Below are 19,521 nucleotides of genomic sequence, written 5' to 3'. Positions count from 1 at the left end.
TGCTCGTCTGCAGGCGACAACTAAATAATGTTTCACAACGATCAGGGTTCAATGTTTTTATTAGGTTTGAACTAAAGTCTCATTTCGGGGACGGACAGGATTCATGACGTCTGGTCGTCCTCAACAACACGACTGTAATGATCCACCTCATAACAAAACATAAGAAAAACATTTAAGACCCTCTGTGATGATGGATATATGAATATGACGGATTACAAAAACCCCAAAGCAACAACATTTAGAAATGTTGTGAATGAGACTTCTGCAGGAGGCTGTGACGGAGAAATGATTTGTGTCGCGTGCAGCAGGTTCATGATGCGCTTGAGGAACTCTGCAGAGCTGCTTTTATTATTGCAAAGCTTTTTGATTTCATGCTCTGATTTATGGATTAACAAAAACTGACTTTGCACCGTTTTTTAATAGAAGTGATGGATGCATTGTCACATTCTCTGCAGGGCGGAGGTTAGTCTGAACTCTGAACTCTGAACTCAGTGCATCTGTTAGATCTCTGCAGATGGAAACATGATGTCAGACATACGCCGCGCTTTATTGTTAGCGACGTCCCTTCTTTATGCTCAGCCAGACGATGCGTTGACACTTTTATTGTGCAGTGCACGAACAACATTAACAACATTTTCAACCTCTTTATACTCTGGAATAAATCACGTGACTGCTCCGTGTGCACAGCAGGCGAGGACGGAGCTTTAATGTGACACGAGTTGTTTTCTCGACATAAAGAAATGAGAGTTATTAGTGAGAATGCAAAGACAGAGTTTTGTAATTAGCTTCTCAGAAAGTGAGAAAGCCCAAAGCCTGACAGCAGCGATGAAACAGAAGCGTAATAATTGTCACACAACACATGGAAACGGGCTCGTAAAACAAACAGTCTGCTGCTGTTGGTCTGAGTTGTGAATCAGTGGAGTTACAGGAGAAATCCTCCAACTGTAGATCTGTGATAACATCCGCACAGCAGTGACCAGACTGCTGCACATATTCATCGCACCCTGCGGACGACGCAATTCATTTCCTGCAGCAAAGTGAAAAACTACAGTTTACACAACAACGACAGTAACAGTCCTGGTGGAGACTTTAGAATGTGTGTGTGCTCTTTGTCCTGCAGACACACACATGAGGAGAGAGTATTGCTCCGAAGGATTAGTTGAAAATACGATGTAAATAAACTCAGTTGCTGCGATTCGAGGCTAAAAACACTCTTAACTTTGAAAGTGAATGACACATAATTAAGTGAATGATCACTTTATTTGTTCTACAGCAGGGGGGTCAAACTCATGTTAGTTCAGGGGCCACATGCAGCACCATGTGAGCTCAGGTGGGCCGGACCAGTAACATCACAGCATAACAACCTGTAAATAACAACAACTCCACATGTTCCCTTCGTTTAGTGCAAGAAAGAACATTCTGAAAATGTTCAAACTTTATCTTTTTACAAAACATTATGAACCTGAACTGTATTAAGACAATATTATCAGTTTATAATTTACACGTGTGTGTTACAACTCACAGGTCACAGTGTGTCTACAAAGACACAACACATTTAGTCTCAGGTATTTTACTTTATCATCAAAACAACTCATTTCTACACTTTGCAAAGTCGTCCCGCGGACTGGACCCTCTGGTGGGCCGGGTTTGGCCCACGGGCCGCATGTTTGACACCCCTGATCTAAATGGACATTTTATTTAATTTCTCACCAGATAATTGCTCTGTACAGTGTTGCGTGTGAGTTTCAACAGGATTAGATTAACACATCTTTTTGAGGATTCATTTATTGTTTTAAATTTAGATTATTGAAATTATTCTGTATAAAAAACTAATTTTCTAATTAACAGTCTGGAGTTATTTCTTAATGAGCATCCCGGAATTGAATCATCACAGTTGGTTGCCAGGTTGTGAACCATCTGGACAAACCTACAAACATCATCTGGCAACCGGCGCTGTCCCCAAAGACAGTTCACTGGGCGGATGGATACAAAGTTGTCAGGAAATAGTTCTTGCATGCAAATGAAACCTCAAATTCTTCTTTTTATATTTCTGTTTGTTTGTGAATTGAATAACTAAGATCCACAGTGTCTGCACGTCAGCTTTAGAGGTGTGTTCACGAGCTTCTAGACACATTTGTTATCTTAAGTATTCAGATCTTTCACTTAAGTAAAAGTACTGTCCCTTGTGTCTGTTAAACGATATAACGTAATTACTCATGCATTAATGTAACAGCAGGATGTTTACTGTTGCAGTTGTTTGAGGTGAAGCTCGTTTTTAACGAATAATCTTTTTCATAATTAATGAATCTGTTAATAATTTCCTCCATTAATCAATTGATTGTTTGGTTTGTAAAAATGGTGAAAAATGCTGCAAAAACCTGTCAAATAATTGCAGTGCAGTAAAAAGTTAAATATGTCCCTCTGAGATGTAGAGTACAAGTATAGAGCGGCATGAAAAGTAAAGTACCTCAAATGTGTACTTCAGTACAGTACTTGAGTACAGTACGTACAGACAGAGGGCTGTGTTGGGTGTGTGGGTGCAGGTAAAGAGGGGGGGGGGGGTGATACACACGCTGTTTTCTTCTTTGGTAAAACAGTTTACGGGACATGAGTCATGCATGGACGAGCTTCCACAGTTGCTAATTAGCAGCTATTTGAAAGACGAGTGGAGCTGCAGCCGAAGCACCGAGCGGTCGCATGAATCTGCCGGCGGAGGCTCACGTTGGTTAGTGTTCGCAGAAACAATGTAGCGCTGGCTCAGGTACGAAGGTCAGTAGATGTATGATCCCCAGTGCAGAGCCTAATGCTACATGAACACTGGCTTCTGAACTGTTAGTTGAGATCATTTGTCAGCCACGTGGTGTGAATGGCGACTCTGTTTCCAATGATTGACTCCAAGTAAGAGGTTTTCCGTCCTCTCGGAGTCCTGCTCAATATACGTCTGAAATGTCGCCGACTATTTGACTGGCGAGTGAAATTAGACTCCATGGGAGCATGTGGCCTCCTAGGGATTGTTTCCCGTCTCAGTAGCAGAGGCCTTTGCATATTCCTGTCAGTAAAAACAAGATGCCGTCACCTCCTCCCCCCCCCCTCTGATATTTCTCTCAGCCTGCTCTCAAAATAATCATTAGGCTCGGTCTAAGAGCCTCATTAAGAGCCGCTAAAGAGGTCATAAGTTCTGCTTGCACTCTAATCAGAAGTGAAGTTTCACGCTCCGCTGCAAAGTCAGATCACACTTTCGTCTCCTTTGAGAGAAACAATCAAACACAAAGAAATGGCTGTAATTATTCCAGATTAAACTGCCCATTACTGCCGGGATCAGATATTGTCCAGTGAGGATGTTTTCCCAGGACAACAAGGTGATTAACTGCTGCAGGTTTCCAGGAGCTGCAGAACTTATCATACTGTTACACTCATCGATCTGTTGCTGCTCTTTGAGCGGCCGGATTACGGCAAAAAAAAATCACAATTATTTTGGTCAATATTTGATTATTTAACACGATTTGCACCATTTTTTAATAGAAGTGACGGATGCATTGTCACATTCTCTGCAGGGCGGAGGTTAGTCTGGATCTCTGAGTGCATCTGTTAGATCTCTGCAGATGGAAACATGATGTCAGACATACGTACGCCACGCTTTATTGTTAGCGACGTCCCTTCTTTATGCTCAGCCAGACGATGCGTTGACACTTTTATTGTGCAGTGCACGAACAACATTAACAACATTTTCAACACAAGTTGTTTTCTTGAAATCTAAAAATGGGAGTTATTAGTGAGAATGCAAAGACAGAGTTTTGTAATTAGCTTCTCAGAAAGACATTTTGATTATTTAACATGAAAAATCATCCATTTAGAAAGAAAACTTTGCACATTTTAAAGTTAAACGCATCAGTCTGCTGCAGTTGGACTGCAAATAAAGAGGCTACATGTGGGAACTACAGGTGTAATGGATTCTATGAATCATCATCGACAGACTGCAGACATTACGTTACACATGCACGATACCGTCAGGACTTTAAAACTAATATTGCCAACACACCACGTCGGGTAACTGAGGTGTGAACTGCATCTCTTTATTACGTCGTCTGTCCAGCTGATGAGTTCAACACGCACCGAGTGACAAACGTCATCGGGACATAACTTCAGCTTTATTCATTTAGTGCGTCACTTTGGGACGGATTACAACACTGGTCCATATGTTTTAGTAAGTTCTAAACAATTGTTGAACAAAAGAAACCTTTCTTACATGTATTTAATTATCTCGAGAGAATAATCCTAATAATAAATGTTTTATTACTAAGTTCTTCCAGACATTTAAATACATTTTTAATAAAAATAACTGGTGAGCAGGTTTCTGACCTGCTGACTAGCGTTAGCATCAATGCGTTGAAGAAACAAGACATTTATAAAGTGGCGTAAACAAACACAAACACCGTCGTCTCGTAAGGATGAGTTATGTAAAAAGTCTTAAGAACAGCAAAGATTGCTAAACGCTAACATTAGCATGCTAACATGCTAAGAAGGCCTAATGTTCACCACCATTAGTTTAACGTGTTAGCATTAGCACTAAACACAAACTACTGAGGCGGTCATTAGTTTAGCGTGTTAGCATTAGCGCTAAACACAAACTACTGAGGCGGTGATTAGTTTAGCAAGTCCCAAAAAACATTAGAAACAACGGCCGGGCACTAGAAATATCCGTATCGTACAAATGTCAACCTCATGGTGGCGCTAGAGGAAATGTTCGGGGGGATTCATCGTCTGGGGTCAGAATATAATCTGTAGTTGTTGAGATATTTCCGCGAGCATTGGTACCATAAAAGAAGAATTCTGTAAATGTTTTAATGTTAATGTTTAAAATGAATTAAGTGTAAATATGTTTTTGTTTGTTTGTTACAGAGGAACCTTAAACAATGTAATATTGACATCCCCCTATAAGATTTATTTAATTCTAAATATTATATAAATATATTAAATATAAATAAATGTAAATATATTCAGTTTTTTTTAGAGGAGCTTTGTGTTGAAACTCAATTTAACAATTTGGTGTGAAAACGTGATCCTCAAACAAAACACATAATTTAATGCTTGATTCGTTTTCGAATAAATAACACAGATAATATTTGTGAGACACGAGAGTCCAGAGTGTGTCTGTGTGTTCCTCCCCGTCTCCTTCAGGTGCCACCCAGACATCCAGACCTCCAGACATCCAGAGGTTCATGCAACAACAAAATAAAATGCAATAATTGGCTTGAGAGCAAAGACTCTTTAGCCTCGGCAGCTGAAATGATTTGTGACACCGGTTGTAGCGCTGCCGCTCCATCGGGGAGCAGGTGGTGAATTATTCCCCCTTTAATGTATGCACATGTCAACTGGGGGTGTAAATAACAAACATCACAATATTGTGTTGTGGTCCAAAGAATTGAAATCACGTTTGCTGTTTCTATATGAGACGATATCAAACGTTTAACACAATCCGTTACATCTACTCACAAAAAGCAACAAAAATATGATTTGAAAATGTTTTATTACTAAGCTCTTCCAGACATATAAAAACATTTTTAATAAAAATAACTGTTCACTGTTCGATGCTGTGAGCAGGTTTCTGACTAGCTAGCGTTAGCATCAATGCGTTGAGTCTTCTGTAGCTACACGGACAGGTTTCTCGTGTTTCCTTGGTATTTTATTTTTATTAGTTTGTATGTTGACGCGTCTTTTTCTCCAAAATCCAAAATATTTCCACACTGCTGATTTGTTCTCGTCCCATTTGAATTTCAAATAATTTCAAAATAAAGGCACATCTAAATGACAATAATATGGAAGTGCCATTTTAATTTCAAAATAAAGGCGCATGTTAAAGACGATGATATGGAAGTGCCATTTGAATTTCAAGATGATGATATGTATCGATGTTTTCACTTTGCTCTATGGTTTTGGATCATGGATTGATGGATCGTTACAGCCCGAGTGTCAACCAGAAGAGAAATCTCTCCTGCAGGTTCACTCTTCATCGCTTTCATTTCATCACCCCGGTTAAAACCCGCCACCTTTCACGCTGACGTGACAACGTTTCAAAGATCTGAACCATCAAGGCTTCGTAGCATTTCAGTTAAATACTTGTTGAGTCATAACTTCAGGTCAACACTTTGTGATTCATTGACGTCCATTTCCACAAGTAACTGATTACATTGTAATTCAATGCATCACTTCATCTGCTTTTTGCCTTCCTGCCAACAATCCACTTAGTACATACCGAGCAGGGCGTTTAAAATACTCAAGGTGTCCCCGCCTACAGTGAGAACACCTTGACCTTCATTGAGGATGGGAACACCGCTTCAGACAGGGATGAAGAATGGGCAGATATAATTCCACATATTGGTTTTTTATTGGTAATTGCATTACAAACAACATCCTTACGCTATTTGTTATAGCTTATAAAAACTGAGGAAAGAAATGAAATGTAATCATGAAATCAAATTAAAAAGTTTATGTTATTTGCATTTTTATACACAATGTGGTCATTTTAAATGGGGCTGCAATATGAACAAAATATGCAATAACGTTAAATATCACGATATATATACTTACAATCTCTTAAACATTCAATCAACCCCTTCAATGTGTGTGTGTGTGTGTGTGTGGTGTGTGTGTGTGTGTGTGTGTGTGCGCTTGTTTAACACCCTTCTTGTGGGAATCAGCCACTTATTGAGGGAGAAACAATCAGCGAGAGCCTTGTTACGCGGATCCCTGCCATCAGACTTGCAAATAATCACAGCAGCTAATTGATTAAAGCCCACAGAATCACATGTCCTCTTCCTCATCACAACACAGCATCATCATCCTCACCAGCCCGTCAGTCATCACCTCGTTAATTAAGCCTCTCTGTCTTTTTGTGCACTTCACACAGTAACATCTGGAGAGCACATCCTGGTTGATGTTTCCAATATTTATTTAATTTGCATTGACACGTCTGTCCTTATGATTGTTATTAATGTGATCCTTTCCTTTGCTTTAGTTTCACCTTCTTTTGTAAAAGACATTTAACGTCACACTCCTGTAACACGTCAAAGGATCAAAATCGATGCAGCAGAATCACAAATATTGTCTTTTATTCCACATGTTTTCCTCTAATCGACTGTTTATTGTCTTCATTTGTAGAGTGCTGCAATATTGACTTTTCAATATTACTTGTTGTTGTGTTAAGAATTAAATATCTATTTCATAACTTCTCTATTAGATAAGTAAAGAGCTGGAGTCAGGATGTGTTTCATGTGTTCTCTCCAATGTTCGATGATATATCAACACCTCCAACGCTCACAAATTAAATGTATGAGCTGTTGTTGTCAAAGCTTTCCAGGTTTGTCATCCTCAGACCTTTAACCCAAACCTGAGCACCAGAAGTAGTTACAGCACGTGTCTCACGGTGACTTACTTTCATCTTTAGAAAAAAAGATAAATCATGTAAATAAAATCCTATTTCCACCCAAATTAGCGCGCACGTCTTTCAAATCTGTCAAACCAGCGTTGGCGATTGTTGGAACATTGTTAGTGTTGTTTTTGTTCGGGGGGGAAGTTGCTTTAGACTCGTTGAGCAGGCAGGAATAGTTATTATAGTTAGTTAAATAGTTAGGCTAGCTGTTTGCCCCTGCGTCCAGTCTTTATGCTAAGCTATGCTAAACCCAGTTTTGATTGGATACTAGATCTGGCTGTTTGTATTTAACTTCTCTTATCGATAAATATTACTTATTTTGTATTTTCATATGGTATTCCATTTTCTTGCACCCTCCACATCTTAACATGTCGCTCGTCTCATTGAACGTTTGCATCATCATTATCAATGACTTACGGTTTGAGTCGTCTCAGGTGTGTGTTGTTAGGTGTGCTGTTAGTGCGGCGCCTTCTTGGTGACTTTGGTCTTAAATGGACTGAGAGTTCTTTACTCCATTAGTCATTATTTAATGCCGAATTACATATTTCAAATAAGCGTATGAGCAAATCTCTGGTAAACACATTAAAGGTGCTTTTCTTGATTCTTTGTGGAGAACAAATAGTGAATTTGATGCCTGATTGGTCTGACTGGAACATTGTTTTCTCAAAAAATGAATGTTGACAGAAACTGAGCCATTGTAACCATCTTATAACTTCAGTGTGTTCAACATCTTTCACTTCCTGCTTTGCTTTGCTTGTCACTTTCATCCCCGATGAGCTCGTGTTTGTACGCGTGCCGCCAGACGTCAATGCATTGACAAACTCTCACCGGGGCGGAGAGACATTTTCAGGGATGTTCATAATAATTCTGCTTCACACCTGAGGGATGAACTCTCTGGAGCTGTAGGAGGAGAACCAGCAGTTAATCACTCATGATGTTCAATCCTGTTAAACGGCCGACCTCTACGTTTGTCTTTCAGGCCAATAAACTTCGAACCAAGACCCTGCACAACACACTCAACCCTGTCTGGAGCGAGACCTTGACCTACTACGGCATCACCGACGAGGATATGGTCCGCAAAACACTCAGGTACTCTGACGTTTATGTCCCGTGTGCCCAGAACGGAGAGGAAGAGAGAATGATGGGGAAGTGGGGAAGAACACCAGAAAATAAAAAGCAAGAAGGAAGGAATGATGAATGGCGAAATAAAAAGAAAAGGAATGAAAGAAAGGCAAATAAGTGCCAGAAAAGGAAAGATATAGGGAAGGTAATGAAAGCAATGGAAGAGATGGAAGGAAGAAGAAAATGAAAGGAGCGAAAGGGGAGGACAAGAAGGAAGGAAGGAATGAGGAAGGGAAAATGAGAGGGGAGGAAAGGGGGGAATGAAGGGATGAAGAAACGGAGGGTGAAGGGAAGGAACACAATTGAGAAGCGTAGAACAGGAAGGAAAGACGGGAAGGTAATGAGAGGAATTGAAGTAGAGGAAGGAAATCAATTAAAGGAATTAAGGGGGAAGGGAAGGATGGAAGGAGAAGGGGGAAGGGTAGGAAAGCTAGGAAAGAAGGGAAGGAGGACTGGAGGAGGAGAATGAAAGGATGAAAAGGGAAGACATGGAAGGAATGACGCAAAAGAAAACATAAGGAAGCAAAGGAAGGGTAAAGGGGAGGAAAGTAAAAGAAAGAAGTGGAAGTGAAGAACAAGAGGAAATATGCGTCTCCATGTTTTGGTAAATCTTAGCGATATCTGCTGTAGATTTGTTTTGAAAGGCTTTAAAAAATAATTCTCAGGGAGCGGTGATGTTTGACAGTTCCTCTTCTTCACGGCTCCCGAGGTAAATCACTGTCTGTATTTGACACGAGCCTGGTGTCGTTGTTTAACCCACGCATTCTTTGTCACCACAACGTACTTCTGGTTGGATGATATTGTTGAAAAATATTTATTTGTACATTGTAAAATAAGAACTGTTCGGGTTGATTATACATCTAGAGTTGTAAAACTAGTAAACAACTTGGTCAGGCAATCTATTTATTCCTTCAAAATCTGAAAGTTAAGTTAAGTAACCCTTAATGTCGATTATGAAAATAATAGTTATTACATTATATGGATAATACAACGTTATTCCTTTTATCTACGTTGAAGATGGAAGATGGACATTTTGAGTAAGTGCTAAAGTCCTAAAATACAAACCCACGCCCATTGTTAGTACAACACAGATACACAACTACACAACACAGATACTACCACGGGTCTACACAAACATGAGTTCGTTCTACACCACCCACACTACGTACACACAACACACAGGACACACAGAACACACACTGTAGTACAGTACTACAGTCCCCAACACGAACCCCAGTTAATACCCACTCATGAACCATTTCTATTCCCCATTCAGTAACCATAATGTAGTACCCTATCAGATGTACTTACATTTACACAGTTACACACACTTGCAGTACCACACATCATCTTGAACCACACCACAAGGCATACACACCCATCTATGAACCTTACTTAACTCCATCCCCCACTCCACTCCCTAGTTTATCATTTCCAGTACTCTATCAAAACAGCACATTCTTTTTTTTCCCCATTTTTTATTTAACCATTATTTAATACTCGCCCCTCTCCATCAAAAAACAGTAAAAACACACAGTCAAAACAAAGTAAACAAACAAGTAAAACAAACAAACCAAACACAACACAAAATAAACACACAGTCAACACACATACACATCAGTACACAACAGAACACCACAGTACAGTACACACACACACACAGTAACACCAGAACACACACGTACAAGCACACACAGATTACAACACAGAGTACACACACAGTACCCACAGTACACAACACAGAACACACAACAGTACACACACAGAACACCAAACAAAGTACACATACACACACAGTACATACACACACACAGAACACACACATCAGTACCACACACAGTACACCCACAGTACATCACACAGTAACACCAGTACACCACACGTACACACACAATAAACCACAACAGTAAACACACACAGTACACACAGTAAACACCAGTCAGCCACACACACACATTACACACACACACATTACACACACCCGTACACAACACACAGTACCACACACAGTACACCCAACATTACACACACAGTAACACACACAGTACACACACAGAACACCACACAGTACCACACAGTAACACACACAGTACACACACAGTACCACACAACCACTCTGCATTTTATTTAATTGAATTTCTTTGTTGAAAGAAAAATAAATATATTTGTGGAACTCAATGTTTACATCCGTTATTTTTACATTTTTGATCTTAAAGTTATCCAAAGTATTCAGATTATATTTTGTGTAAGTTCTCTTGTTGGGATGGGGGGGGATGATAAAGTGTTGTACGTCTGCTTTAAAGAAAGAAGTCAAAGTTCACAGATTGGCTTCAGCTGCAGGTTTGACTTGTTTGCACGACTAATATTGAATCTGTGTCGTCTTACTCTCCACGGGAAGAACTGGTCGTCTCTCTTCCCGATGCCCAAACAACCTCTCACATTCTTCCCCCAGACGAAGAGCTCGCCTCGATCTGCAACACAAGCGGCAAACATCAGCACGCTGTGAGGCGCCTGCTGAGCCTCAACACAGGGCAGCTGCAGCGAGGCGTTCACTGGCACCGTCTTTGAGACATGCAGAATATAATAAAGAAATAACAACAAGCAAACTGCTGTTTCCTTCTTTTATCAAGACACTCGGGAGACTAAAGATGATGTTTGAATCAGTAAATCTTGTATTTTAAGGTGTGACACTGATTTAATGTGGAGATCTGACTGTAGTGCAGCTTTAAAGGACTTTTACTCCCCCCCCCCCTCCCTAAGCTCTCTCTGGTCCCAGAAACAGTTTTCTATTAACCAAATGATTCTCTCATTTCTTGTGCACAGAGTTGTGTTTGGATTCCACACTTGGATAAAGACACAAAGGAACATTTTATAACCTTCTGTTTGCACGGAAATGCTTTCATTTTGCTCTCCTTGAAGTAGAGCGGGGAGAACTACACGTACGACTGATATCGTCTTGGGGTGAACAAACTTACCCGTCACTGCAGCAAAGTGGTTGAGGCCACATCTGATCCTGGTGACGACGACTGAGGGGTTAAACTCTGTGCGTCCAAACAGCGTGGAGGGAATCATCTCCGGGGTCGAGGACTCCGAGAGGTTTGGACCTTTCCCAAGAATACCATAGCCCCACACAAACACCTCTCCCTCTTCTGGAAAGATTCAGGGACATAAAGACGGATACTTAAACACTTACACGGTGAAACAAAAAGACAGAGGCTGCGTCAACATAACATATCACACTTTACCTAGCTGCTCTCATTTAACAGTACAGGTCATTCAGCAGACTCTTATCCAGAGCGACTCACAGTGAACTCAGTACAGGACAGTCTCCTGGAGCAGCAGACTCTTAGCCAGAGCGACTCACAGTGAACTCAGTACAGGACCGTCTCCTGGAGCAGCAGACTCTTATCCAGAGCGACTTACAGTGAACTCAGTACAGGACCGTCTCCTGGAGCAGCAGACTCTTATCCAGAGCGATTCACAGTGAACTCAGTACAGGACAGTTTCCTGGAGCAGCAGACTCTTATCCAGAGCGACTCACAGTGAACTCAGTACAGGACCGTCTCCTGGAGCAGCAGACTCTTATCCAGAGCGACTCACAGTGAACTCAGTACAGGACCGTCTCCTGGAGCAGCAGACTCTTATCCAGAGCGACTCACAGTGAACTCAGTACAGGACCGTCTCCTGGAGCAGCAGACTCTTATCCAGAGCGACTCACAGTGAACTCAGTACAGGACCGTCTCCTGGAGTAGCAGACTCTTATCCAGAGCGACTCACAGTGAACTCAGTACAGGACAGTCTCCTGGAGCAGCAGACTCTTATCCAGAGCGCCTCACAGTGAACTCAGTACAGGACCGTCTCCTGGAGCAGCAGACTCTTATCCAGAGCGACGTACAGTGAACTCAGTACAGGACAGTCTCCTGGAGCAGCAGACTCTTATCCAGAGCGACTCACAGTGAACTCAGTACAGGACAGTCTCCTGGAGCAGCAGACTCTTATCCAGAGCGACTCACAGTGAACTCAGTACAGGACCGTCTCCTGGAGCAGCTCAGGTTAAGTGCCTTGCTCAGGGGTACACTGGTGGCAGCCTGGTGTTGAACTCCCGACCTTCTAGTGTTTTGTTTGGAAGGCGTACCACTAGACCACGAGGCCATCACCACCCAGTGGTTTTAAACTATGTTTAATTTAAACATCATCATTAAGGGATCATCAGGTCTGGATCGGTACAAGCTGCAGCTCGTATCTGCCGGTGACGGTCGATGTCCGACGAACTGGCTTCTTCTGGGAAAGTGGCTCAAACTGTGAGTGTGTGTGAGTGTGTGTGAGTGTGTGTGAGTGTGAGAGAGTGTGAGTGTGAGTGTGTGTGTGTGAGTGTGAGTGTGTGAGTGTGAGTGTGTGTGAGTGTGAGTGTGTGAGTGTGTGTGTGTGAGTGTGTGTGAGTGTGTGTGTGTGTGAGTGTGTGTGTGAGTGTGAGTGTGTGTGTGTGAGTGTGTGTGTGTGAGTGTGAGTGTGTGTGAGTGTGAGTGTGTGTGAGTGTGTGTGTGAGTGTGAGTGTGTGAGTGTGTGAGTGTGTGTGTGAGTGTGTGTGAGTGTGAGTGTGAGTGTGTGTGAGTGAGTGTGAGTGTGTGAGTGTGTGAGTGTGAGTATGTGTGTGTGAGTGTGTGTGTGAGTGTGTGTGTGTGTGAGTGTGTGTGTGAGTGTGAGTGTGTGAGTGTGTGTGTGTGTGAGTGTGTGAGTGTGAGTGTGAGTGTGAGTGTGTGTGTGAGTGTGTGAGTGTGATCAGGTCTGGTCTTCATTTCTCTTTGATGAAGTGAATATTATAACAAGTTATTTAAAGTGTCAGTATCAGTGAGAACTGACCGTTGAGGATGGCGACCTGCGTGCCTCCACATGCTGCCTGAACCACCTTCCCGCAGCCTTTCAGAGGAAGAAGACGAGGAGAGTTGAGCTGCGAGACGAGAAAAAAGACAAGAAGTCAGTGTGAAGAAGTGAAGAAGTGAAGAAGTGGAGAAGTGAAGAAGTGAAGAACTATTGACGTGTCCACCGGTGATCCTCTCGTGACACTTTGTCTCGTTGCATTAACCCACCAACACAAACAGACTCGTGTTCAAAGTGTCGCAGTCACAAACGTCTTCATATTTAGAATGCGTGTCGTCGCAGCGGTTCTTAACTTACATTATGTTAACTCACACACTGAACATTAAGCAGTCAAGATCCAGAACACTCGTTCACATGCACACGCAGTGAGAGGTGCAGAACATGTGACGCCTGAAGCCCCCTCACCTGCGTGGCCTCAGTTACCGAGGCCAGCTGCTGGTACTCGGAGTTTCCCCACCCGTACAGCCGGCCGTCTGTGGACACGGCCAGGCTGCAGTCTCCATACGTGCCGATCTGCTGCACCTCCACCCCGGCCAGATCCCCCCCCAACTCCACCGGACTGGAGCTGACGTTGTGGTGACCCAGACCTGGAAGAACGTCACATAAATATCAATACATTAAAGAATAACAGCTTTGTTTTAATCTGGCTTTCAACATTAAGATGGCCGACTGCACTGACCCGTCTGTCCATCTGCACCCCATCCACATGCAAACACTTTCCCCGTGTCGGTGAGGAAGAGGCTGTGATCCTGTCCACACGCCACCTGCAAGCAAAACCAGAAGATGAATCTTCAGAGTTAAAACACACACGATTCAAAACCACAGAACGATTTCAGATACTTCTCCTCGACTGGACAATTCATGCACTCTGCCTGACGTCAACACATTTAAGGACCTGATTAATGTGCACACTGGTGCGAGTGACGGTGCAGGAGGGGATCGAGCTGCACTCACCTGAGCGACGCTGCTGCTGAAGCCTCTCATCTTGTGAATGGTGTGACTGCCGCTGTTTCAATACGAGACACAACAGTAAAAGCTCAGAGCTCAGATCTTTTCACAAAAGCACCAGATGAGACTGAAGATGTTTCCCACGGACATGAGAACACCTCATGTTAATATAAATGTTGAATAAAACGACAAACCTGTAAACTTCATCTTCAACTATCCGTCTCCCACACTGACCGTACGCGTTGTTGCCCAAACTGAAAACTTCAGGAGGAAGAACAACAAGAGACGAGTAAAGACGTTTCACTGATTTAAAATCCTCAATGAAATTAAAATACCAATTTAACCTTTATTTATTTATGTGAAATAAACGTTTTACTCTCATATGTAAAAATCTTTGAATGATAAAAAGCACGATTACATTTTAGTTTTAGTTTTCCATTTTATTTTTTACAACATCCTTCGAGGGCCGTACTAATTCTTGAACTCATAACTTCTGCACATTTCTTTAAGAGCAGCTCGTTCATTTCACTTTTCTTTATGCTAAATGCAGAAAATAAGCTTTTGTATCCTGTATCTTTGTTTTATTATAAATCTTTATTAGTCCCACAGCGGGGACATTTATCTCGTCACAGCAGAAGAACATGAAGTAAAAAGGCAGAACACAATAATTAAATATAATAAAAGATAATATAAGTACCATGTGGTATAAATAAAGTGAGTATTGCACATGGCAGTGATAACTGCACAGCAGTGGTGGAACAGTGTGTTCTTGGTGTGGGGGTCTACCTCTCTATCTGTCCATGTGTGTATGTTCCGCTCTGCAGAGAGCTGCTCGTTGGGACAAACTCCACCGAAGAGCGTTAACTTTATCCAAACACTCGTCCTGTCAGCTCGTGCAGTTCGGCGTGTCACGTGTCACGTGCAGTAATGACGCTCGAGATTATTTCTCCTGGAAAGTGAAGACATTCCACATCCAGCTTTCTCTGTTTACACTCGCCACGCTGCGTTCACTGACGTCAATTTAAACTCGTGTAAAATTGAAGTTTGTTGACATGATGACACGTTCCGCTCGTGTTGTGTTCAGGGACCCTGACCTTGGCCAGGAAAAACAGTCAGTCGCCTGTTTAAAATATTGCCGCCTAGTTTTTTTTGCGTGCGTTTTACGAATGACCTCGAGGGCCGTATACGACCGGGTGTTCCCCACCCCTGACCTAAAGGATGAGGCTGCTGTTATAACTTACTTTCTTATTGTCCCATGAAGAGAGAAGTTCTACTCTTCTTCAGCTTCTTCCCAAACACATGCATGTTCACTAAAACCTCATTTAAAACTGTTCAGACTGAGAACACCTTTGATAAAGTTGTGTGGTTGTTACACGTTCTACAAACTACCATTTAATCAATTTAAAAAGGTGTTTGTTCGAACACCTGTAAGATAATTTACTGGCTGCACCTGAAGACACCAACGGTGAAGTAAAGAGCCTTACCTCCTTCCTGGTCGGTGAGGATCAGAGAGTGAGCGCGGCCGCACGCAACCTGGACCACTCTGGTCTTCAGAGGCTCGGCAAGAGGCAGAGCCACCGGGGACGGCTCCAACACGTAGTCATAGCTCTTATCTACAGACAGAAAAGGTGGAGGTGTCAGGCAGAGAAAGCACAAGTGTGTGTGTATCTGAGTGTTAATTATCTACTTCCTGTTTGGCGTGCGTGTTGCTGAGGACCTGAAGGAGTGCATTTAGATCAGCCGTTCTGTAGAACACTGCGAAGACCCGGTCCAAACGGCCGGTCTTCTTTTTAACAATGTATGTTGTTTGTATGTGTAGTTACATAATTCTGAGACATTATAATATTATTATTATAATATATATTCTGAAAACCGGTTCTCTGCGAGGGTACGTTGAGCAGAGTAAAGGGGGGGCATATTTCAGATTTTTCTTACGTCGGCTTTCTTGCGTGCGTTGGAAGCCCAGCTGTGAGTCCTTGTTCAGGCCCATGCCCCACAGCTTGATCACATCTTTGGTCCGTGAGGCGATGAGAGTGAAGCCGTAACCACAAGCCGCAGATGAGATCTACCACAGAAGAAGAGTTCCGTCTTAATAAGTGTGTTTTAACACGTTATGTACGGTCAATAAATAGTCTATACATCGATATAAGACTCCATATGATGCTCAATAAAGCTGCACCTGCTCTGCGGTGTCCAGTCGGTAAGGTGTCAGCTGGTATTTGCGAGGCGTCTTCCTGCCGCTGTCCGGCACCACAAAGCTGGGGATACCCAGAGCCCCGGTGAAGCTGAAGCCCCATACAAACACTTTGTGGCTGGGCTTTCTGTGCTGGCCCACATACTGAAACACTGGACCACTGCTGCTTTTATCCTGAGGTCTGGATGATCTACTGAGTGTCGCATAACCACAGACCTGAAGACCTTTGCTCATGTGCCAAGTGCACAGTCGCACACATGGAAAAGCCATCCTGAAGAAAGAGCAAAGACACGACTACATAACTGCAGGTAATAGCTTAACACAGTGTGGGCTCTTGGTTTGGTAGTAATGATATAAAAAGCCCATCTTTAATTTCATTGAGGTAATGTTATTTTCCTGGTTTAAGATAAAAAGAATATCATAATAAATTGTACTACTAATAACTTAGTACCTTCCTTATTATATATATATAGATATATACTATTGCAGTAGTTGTTCATCAGTTAAATCAATGTGAAATTACAGAAATAACAAATTAGATATCGTATTACATTGACGAATAGTAAGACCAAAAAAATATTAAACCTGCATGAATAAAGCTTTAGCAACCGTACACCTGCACATTGTATTGTGGAGAGAAAATGTAACATCTCCAAACTCCGTTCACTTATTCAGATAAATGATGTTGCTTTAGTCGTGTTGAAAACTAAATAAATGATACTGGGTAACTTTGAAGACATTTAAGGATGATCACCGTCTACTAGTCAATTCGGCTTGATTCTCGTCTATAAAGCAGCTCTATATTTTATTTAAATATCACCTTTTACCAAATTCATCACCCGCGAGCCCCTTAGTAAGTAATAACGCTGCTTTAACAAACTAACGCAGGTTGAACTCGTGAAACGACCAATATAGGTTAAAATTATCCTACAATAGGTGGTTTGCAGTATCTAATTAATGCCGAATGGAAAAGCGGCTCCTAACCATTCGTTTAATATAATAAACCATGTTTTAATCAAAATAGAAGTTCGAGAATATTTGCTGGAGCATTAAATTATTAGTAATATGAACGGAGTTTCACCTCGTGTTCTCTACGCTTTTCAACATACAGCCACTGAACTTACCTTGGCTTCCTGTTCCCGTGTTTTATAATGTGTTTCACGGGCTGAACACTAACATGTGCTGTACAGAAAGGGATGTGAACCAGCTGAAATTGTAATGATATATTTCAATGTCATTATCGCGTGTGTTTACCTATAGAAGAACCCGGAAGTTCTTCTTCTTCGTCGACGACAGATTGAACAGGCATTGCGCCACCTACTGGACTGGAGTGTGTAATACAGTTGTGTGCAGCAGTGTTGGAAGAAGTATTCAGATACAAAAGTACTATTACCACACTGTAATAATATCATAGAAATACTACAATAAAAAGTTAAATTACAACCACTATCACCAATATCAAAAACAATTATTATTATTAAAGTACATCCACTAACATATTATAATTAAGTACATTGTGAAATACTTTTTTTATACCAGCTGTTGCTCTCCTTTACAGAACAAACTTAGAAATATGATTAATTGCAGCCTAAACTACGCACCAGCTACAACAATTAATATCTATGTATTAAATAGACTGTCCAGATATTTTACTTTATCCTTTACTTAAGTAAAAGTATTAATAACAAATATTAAAAGTCCTGCATTGAAAATGGAATTTTAAGTAAAAGTATGCAAGTATAATCAGTAAAATGTACTTGAAGTAGAAAAATATCCCCTGTGACTGTTATACTATTGTATATTATATCATTAGGTTATTGATAAATACATTTTCTCTCGGCATAACAGCAAATAATTCTTAAAATGTTGAACTATTCCTTTAAGGGTTACAAGTCAAAAAGGTGGAGAACTACGGGGTTAGAGGATTGATGGACAAGATTTACGTTCACAAATACTGCAAAGAATACTGTAAATAAATGTCCCTATGTGGAGGAAACTAGCTTGAAGTAAAGTTTCTTTAAGTGTCCAATAATCTTCTCTGGAGTCAGATTAGAGCAGAAGTGGGTCAATGCTGCAGGACCGTCAGGTGAGCGACAGGTGACGAACCTGCAGTCTTCATGCAGCTCCACCTTTACAAGAAGTACGTTTACTCAAGTACTTAAGTACACTTTGAAGTACTTGTAGTGTTTGCATTTTATCCAACTTTATACTTCTACTCCATTACTTTCATCTGAGAGCTTTAGTTACTTTACAGATTCAGATTTTTACCTAATACAAATTATAATCCAACTAATAAATACATTATGATATATTATTATAGGTTTGGATATCCAAAGTAATTAAAATGATCTCCACCTTTACCAGCTGTGATGAAAACATTAATGCATCAATAATCATAATCCAGTCATTTAATATATACGATTCTGAAACGGGCCATTAGTACTTTTATTAAGTATATTTTGATGCTAATACTTTTTCTACTTTTACGTAGCAGAGTATTTTTACAATTTAGTATATCTATTTGTAATTAAGTAAAAGATCTGAGTACTTCTTCCACCTCTGTATACAGCATATGAAGCTGTCATTTAAATAAGTGAATAATAAAATAACAATAAAATAGAATAAACATAATAAAATAAGTCTAGAAAATATTCTTAATCAAAGTCCTGGCTGATGTTGACCAATGACAAAAAGGTTTTACCCCCAAAATATGTTTTAGTAAATCTATTTACAGTAAAATAAGCAAAATTAAGAGTTTATGAAGGAAGTGATGAAGTAAACTGAGTAATAAGATCCTTTTAACATCTGTAGGCGGGAGAAGAGGAGAAGTCAAATAACTAAAACTACTCTTTAAAAATACTCCATTACATGGAAACGTCCTGTATTTAAAATGTTACTTAAGTAAAAGTATTTAAGAATAATCAGGAAAATGTACTTAAAGCATTAAAAG

General features: G+C 41.0%; 2 protein-coding genes across 3 annotated transcripts in view; one reads left to right on the top strand and one right to left on the bottom strand.

Annotated features, from left to right (window-relative positions):
* LOC115004996 (double C2-like domain-containing protein beta) overlaps positions 1-8,895 on the top strand; it is a 49,306-nt gene extending 40,411 nt beyond the window's left edge. The window contains exon 4 of the mRNA XM_029426763.1: positions 8,409-8,895. Coding sequence (XP_029282623.1) covers positions 8,409-8,738 — 330 coding nt within the window. The 3' untranslated portion in view covers positions 8,739-8,895. The remainder of the gene's footprint in view (positions 1-8,408) is intronic.
* A 1,855-nt stretch (positions 8,896-10,750) lies between these two features.
* Positions 10,751-17,912, bottom strand: rcc1l (RCC1 like). 2 transcript variants are annotated; one of them, XM_029426771.1, is made up of 11 exons: positions 17,826-17,912; positions 16,557-16,842; positions 16,313-16,442; positions 15,862-15,990; positions 14,572-14,638; positions 14,384-14,435; positions 14,109-14,193; positions 13,835-14,016; positions 13,412-13,499; positions 11,527-11,700; positions 10,751-11,022 (listed from the first exon to the last, which is right to left on the bottom strand). In XM_029426771.1, exons 2-11 carry the CDS (start codon positions 16,839-16,841, stop codon positions 10,862-10,864), a joined length of 1,353 nt encoding a protein of 450 aa, XP_029282631.1. In that variant the 5' UTR covers position 16,842; positions 17,826-17,912; the 3' UTR covers positions 10,751-10,861. The 2 variants fall into 2 exon arrangements, with proteins under 2 accessions (XP_029282631.1, XP_029282630.1); XM_029426770.1 differs by having other exon boundaries at positions 10,752-11,022; positions 17,696-17,832.
* Between the last annotated feature and the right edge of the window lie 1,609 nt (positions 17,913-19,521).

This window comes from Cottoperca gobio, unplaced genomic scaffold, assembly GCF_900634415.1.
Source record: "Cottoperca gobio unplaced genomic scaffold, fCotGob3.1 fCotGob3_237arrow_ctg1, whole genome shotgun sequence".
In the NCBI taxonomy this organism is placed as follows: domain Eukaryota; kingdom Metazoa; phylum Chordata; class Actinopteri; order Perciformes; family Bovichtidae; genus Cottoperca; species Cottoperca gobio.
The sequence above is the reverse complement of the archived record's forward strand: the minus strand, read 5'-3'. Positions and strand labels throughout refer to the sequence as shown.

Bases quoted from the DNA above. Each gene is read 5' to 3' on its own strand.
- rcc1l (XM_029426771.1), bottom strand. From the start codon at position 16,841: ATGGCTTTTCCATGTGTGCGACTGTGCACTTGGCACATGAGCAAAGGT. The intron at 14,639-15,861 runs GTAAGGCTCTTT...TTCCTCCTGAAG, and splicing joins CCTCACCGACCAGGAAGGAG to TTTTCAGTTTGGGCAACAAC. The intron at 14,436-14,571 runs GTTTGTCGTTTT...GTATTGAAACAG, and splicing joins GTTGAAGATGAAGTTTACAG to CGGCAGTCACACCATTCACA.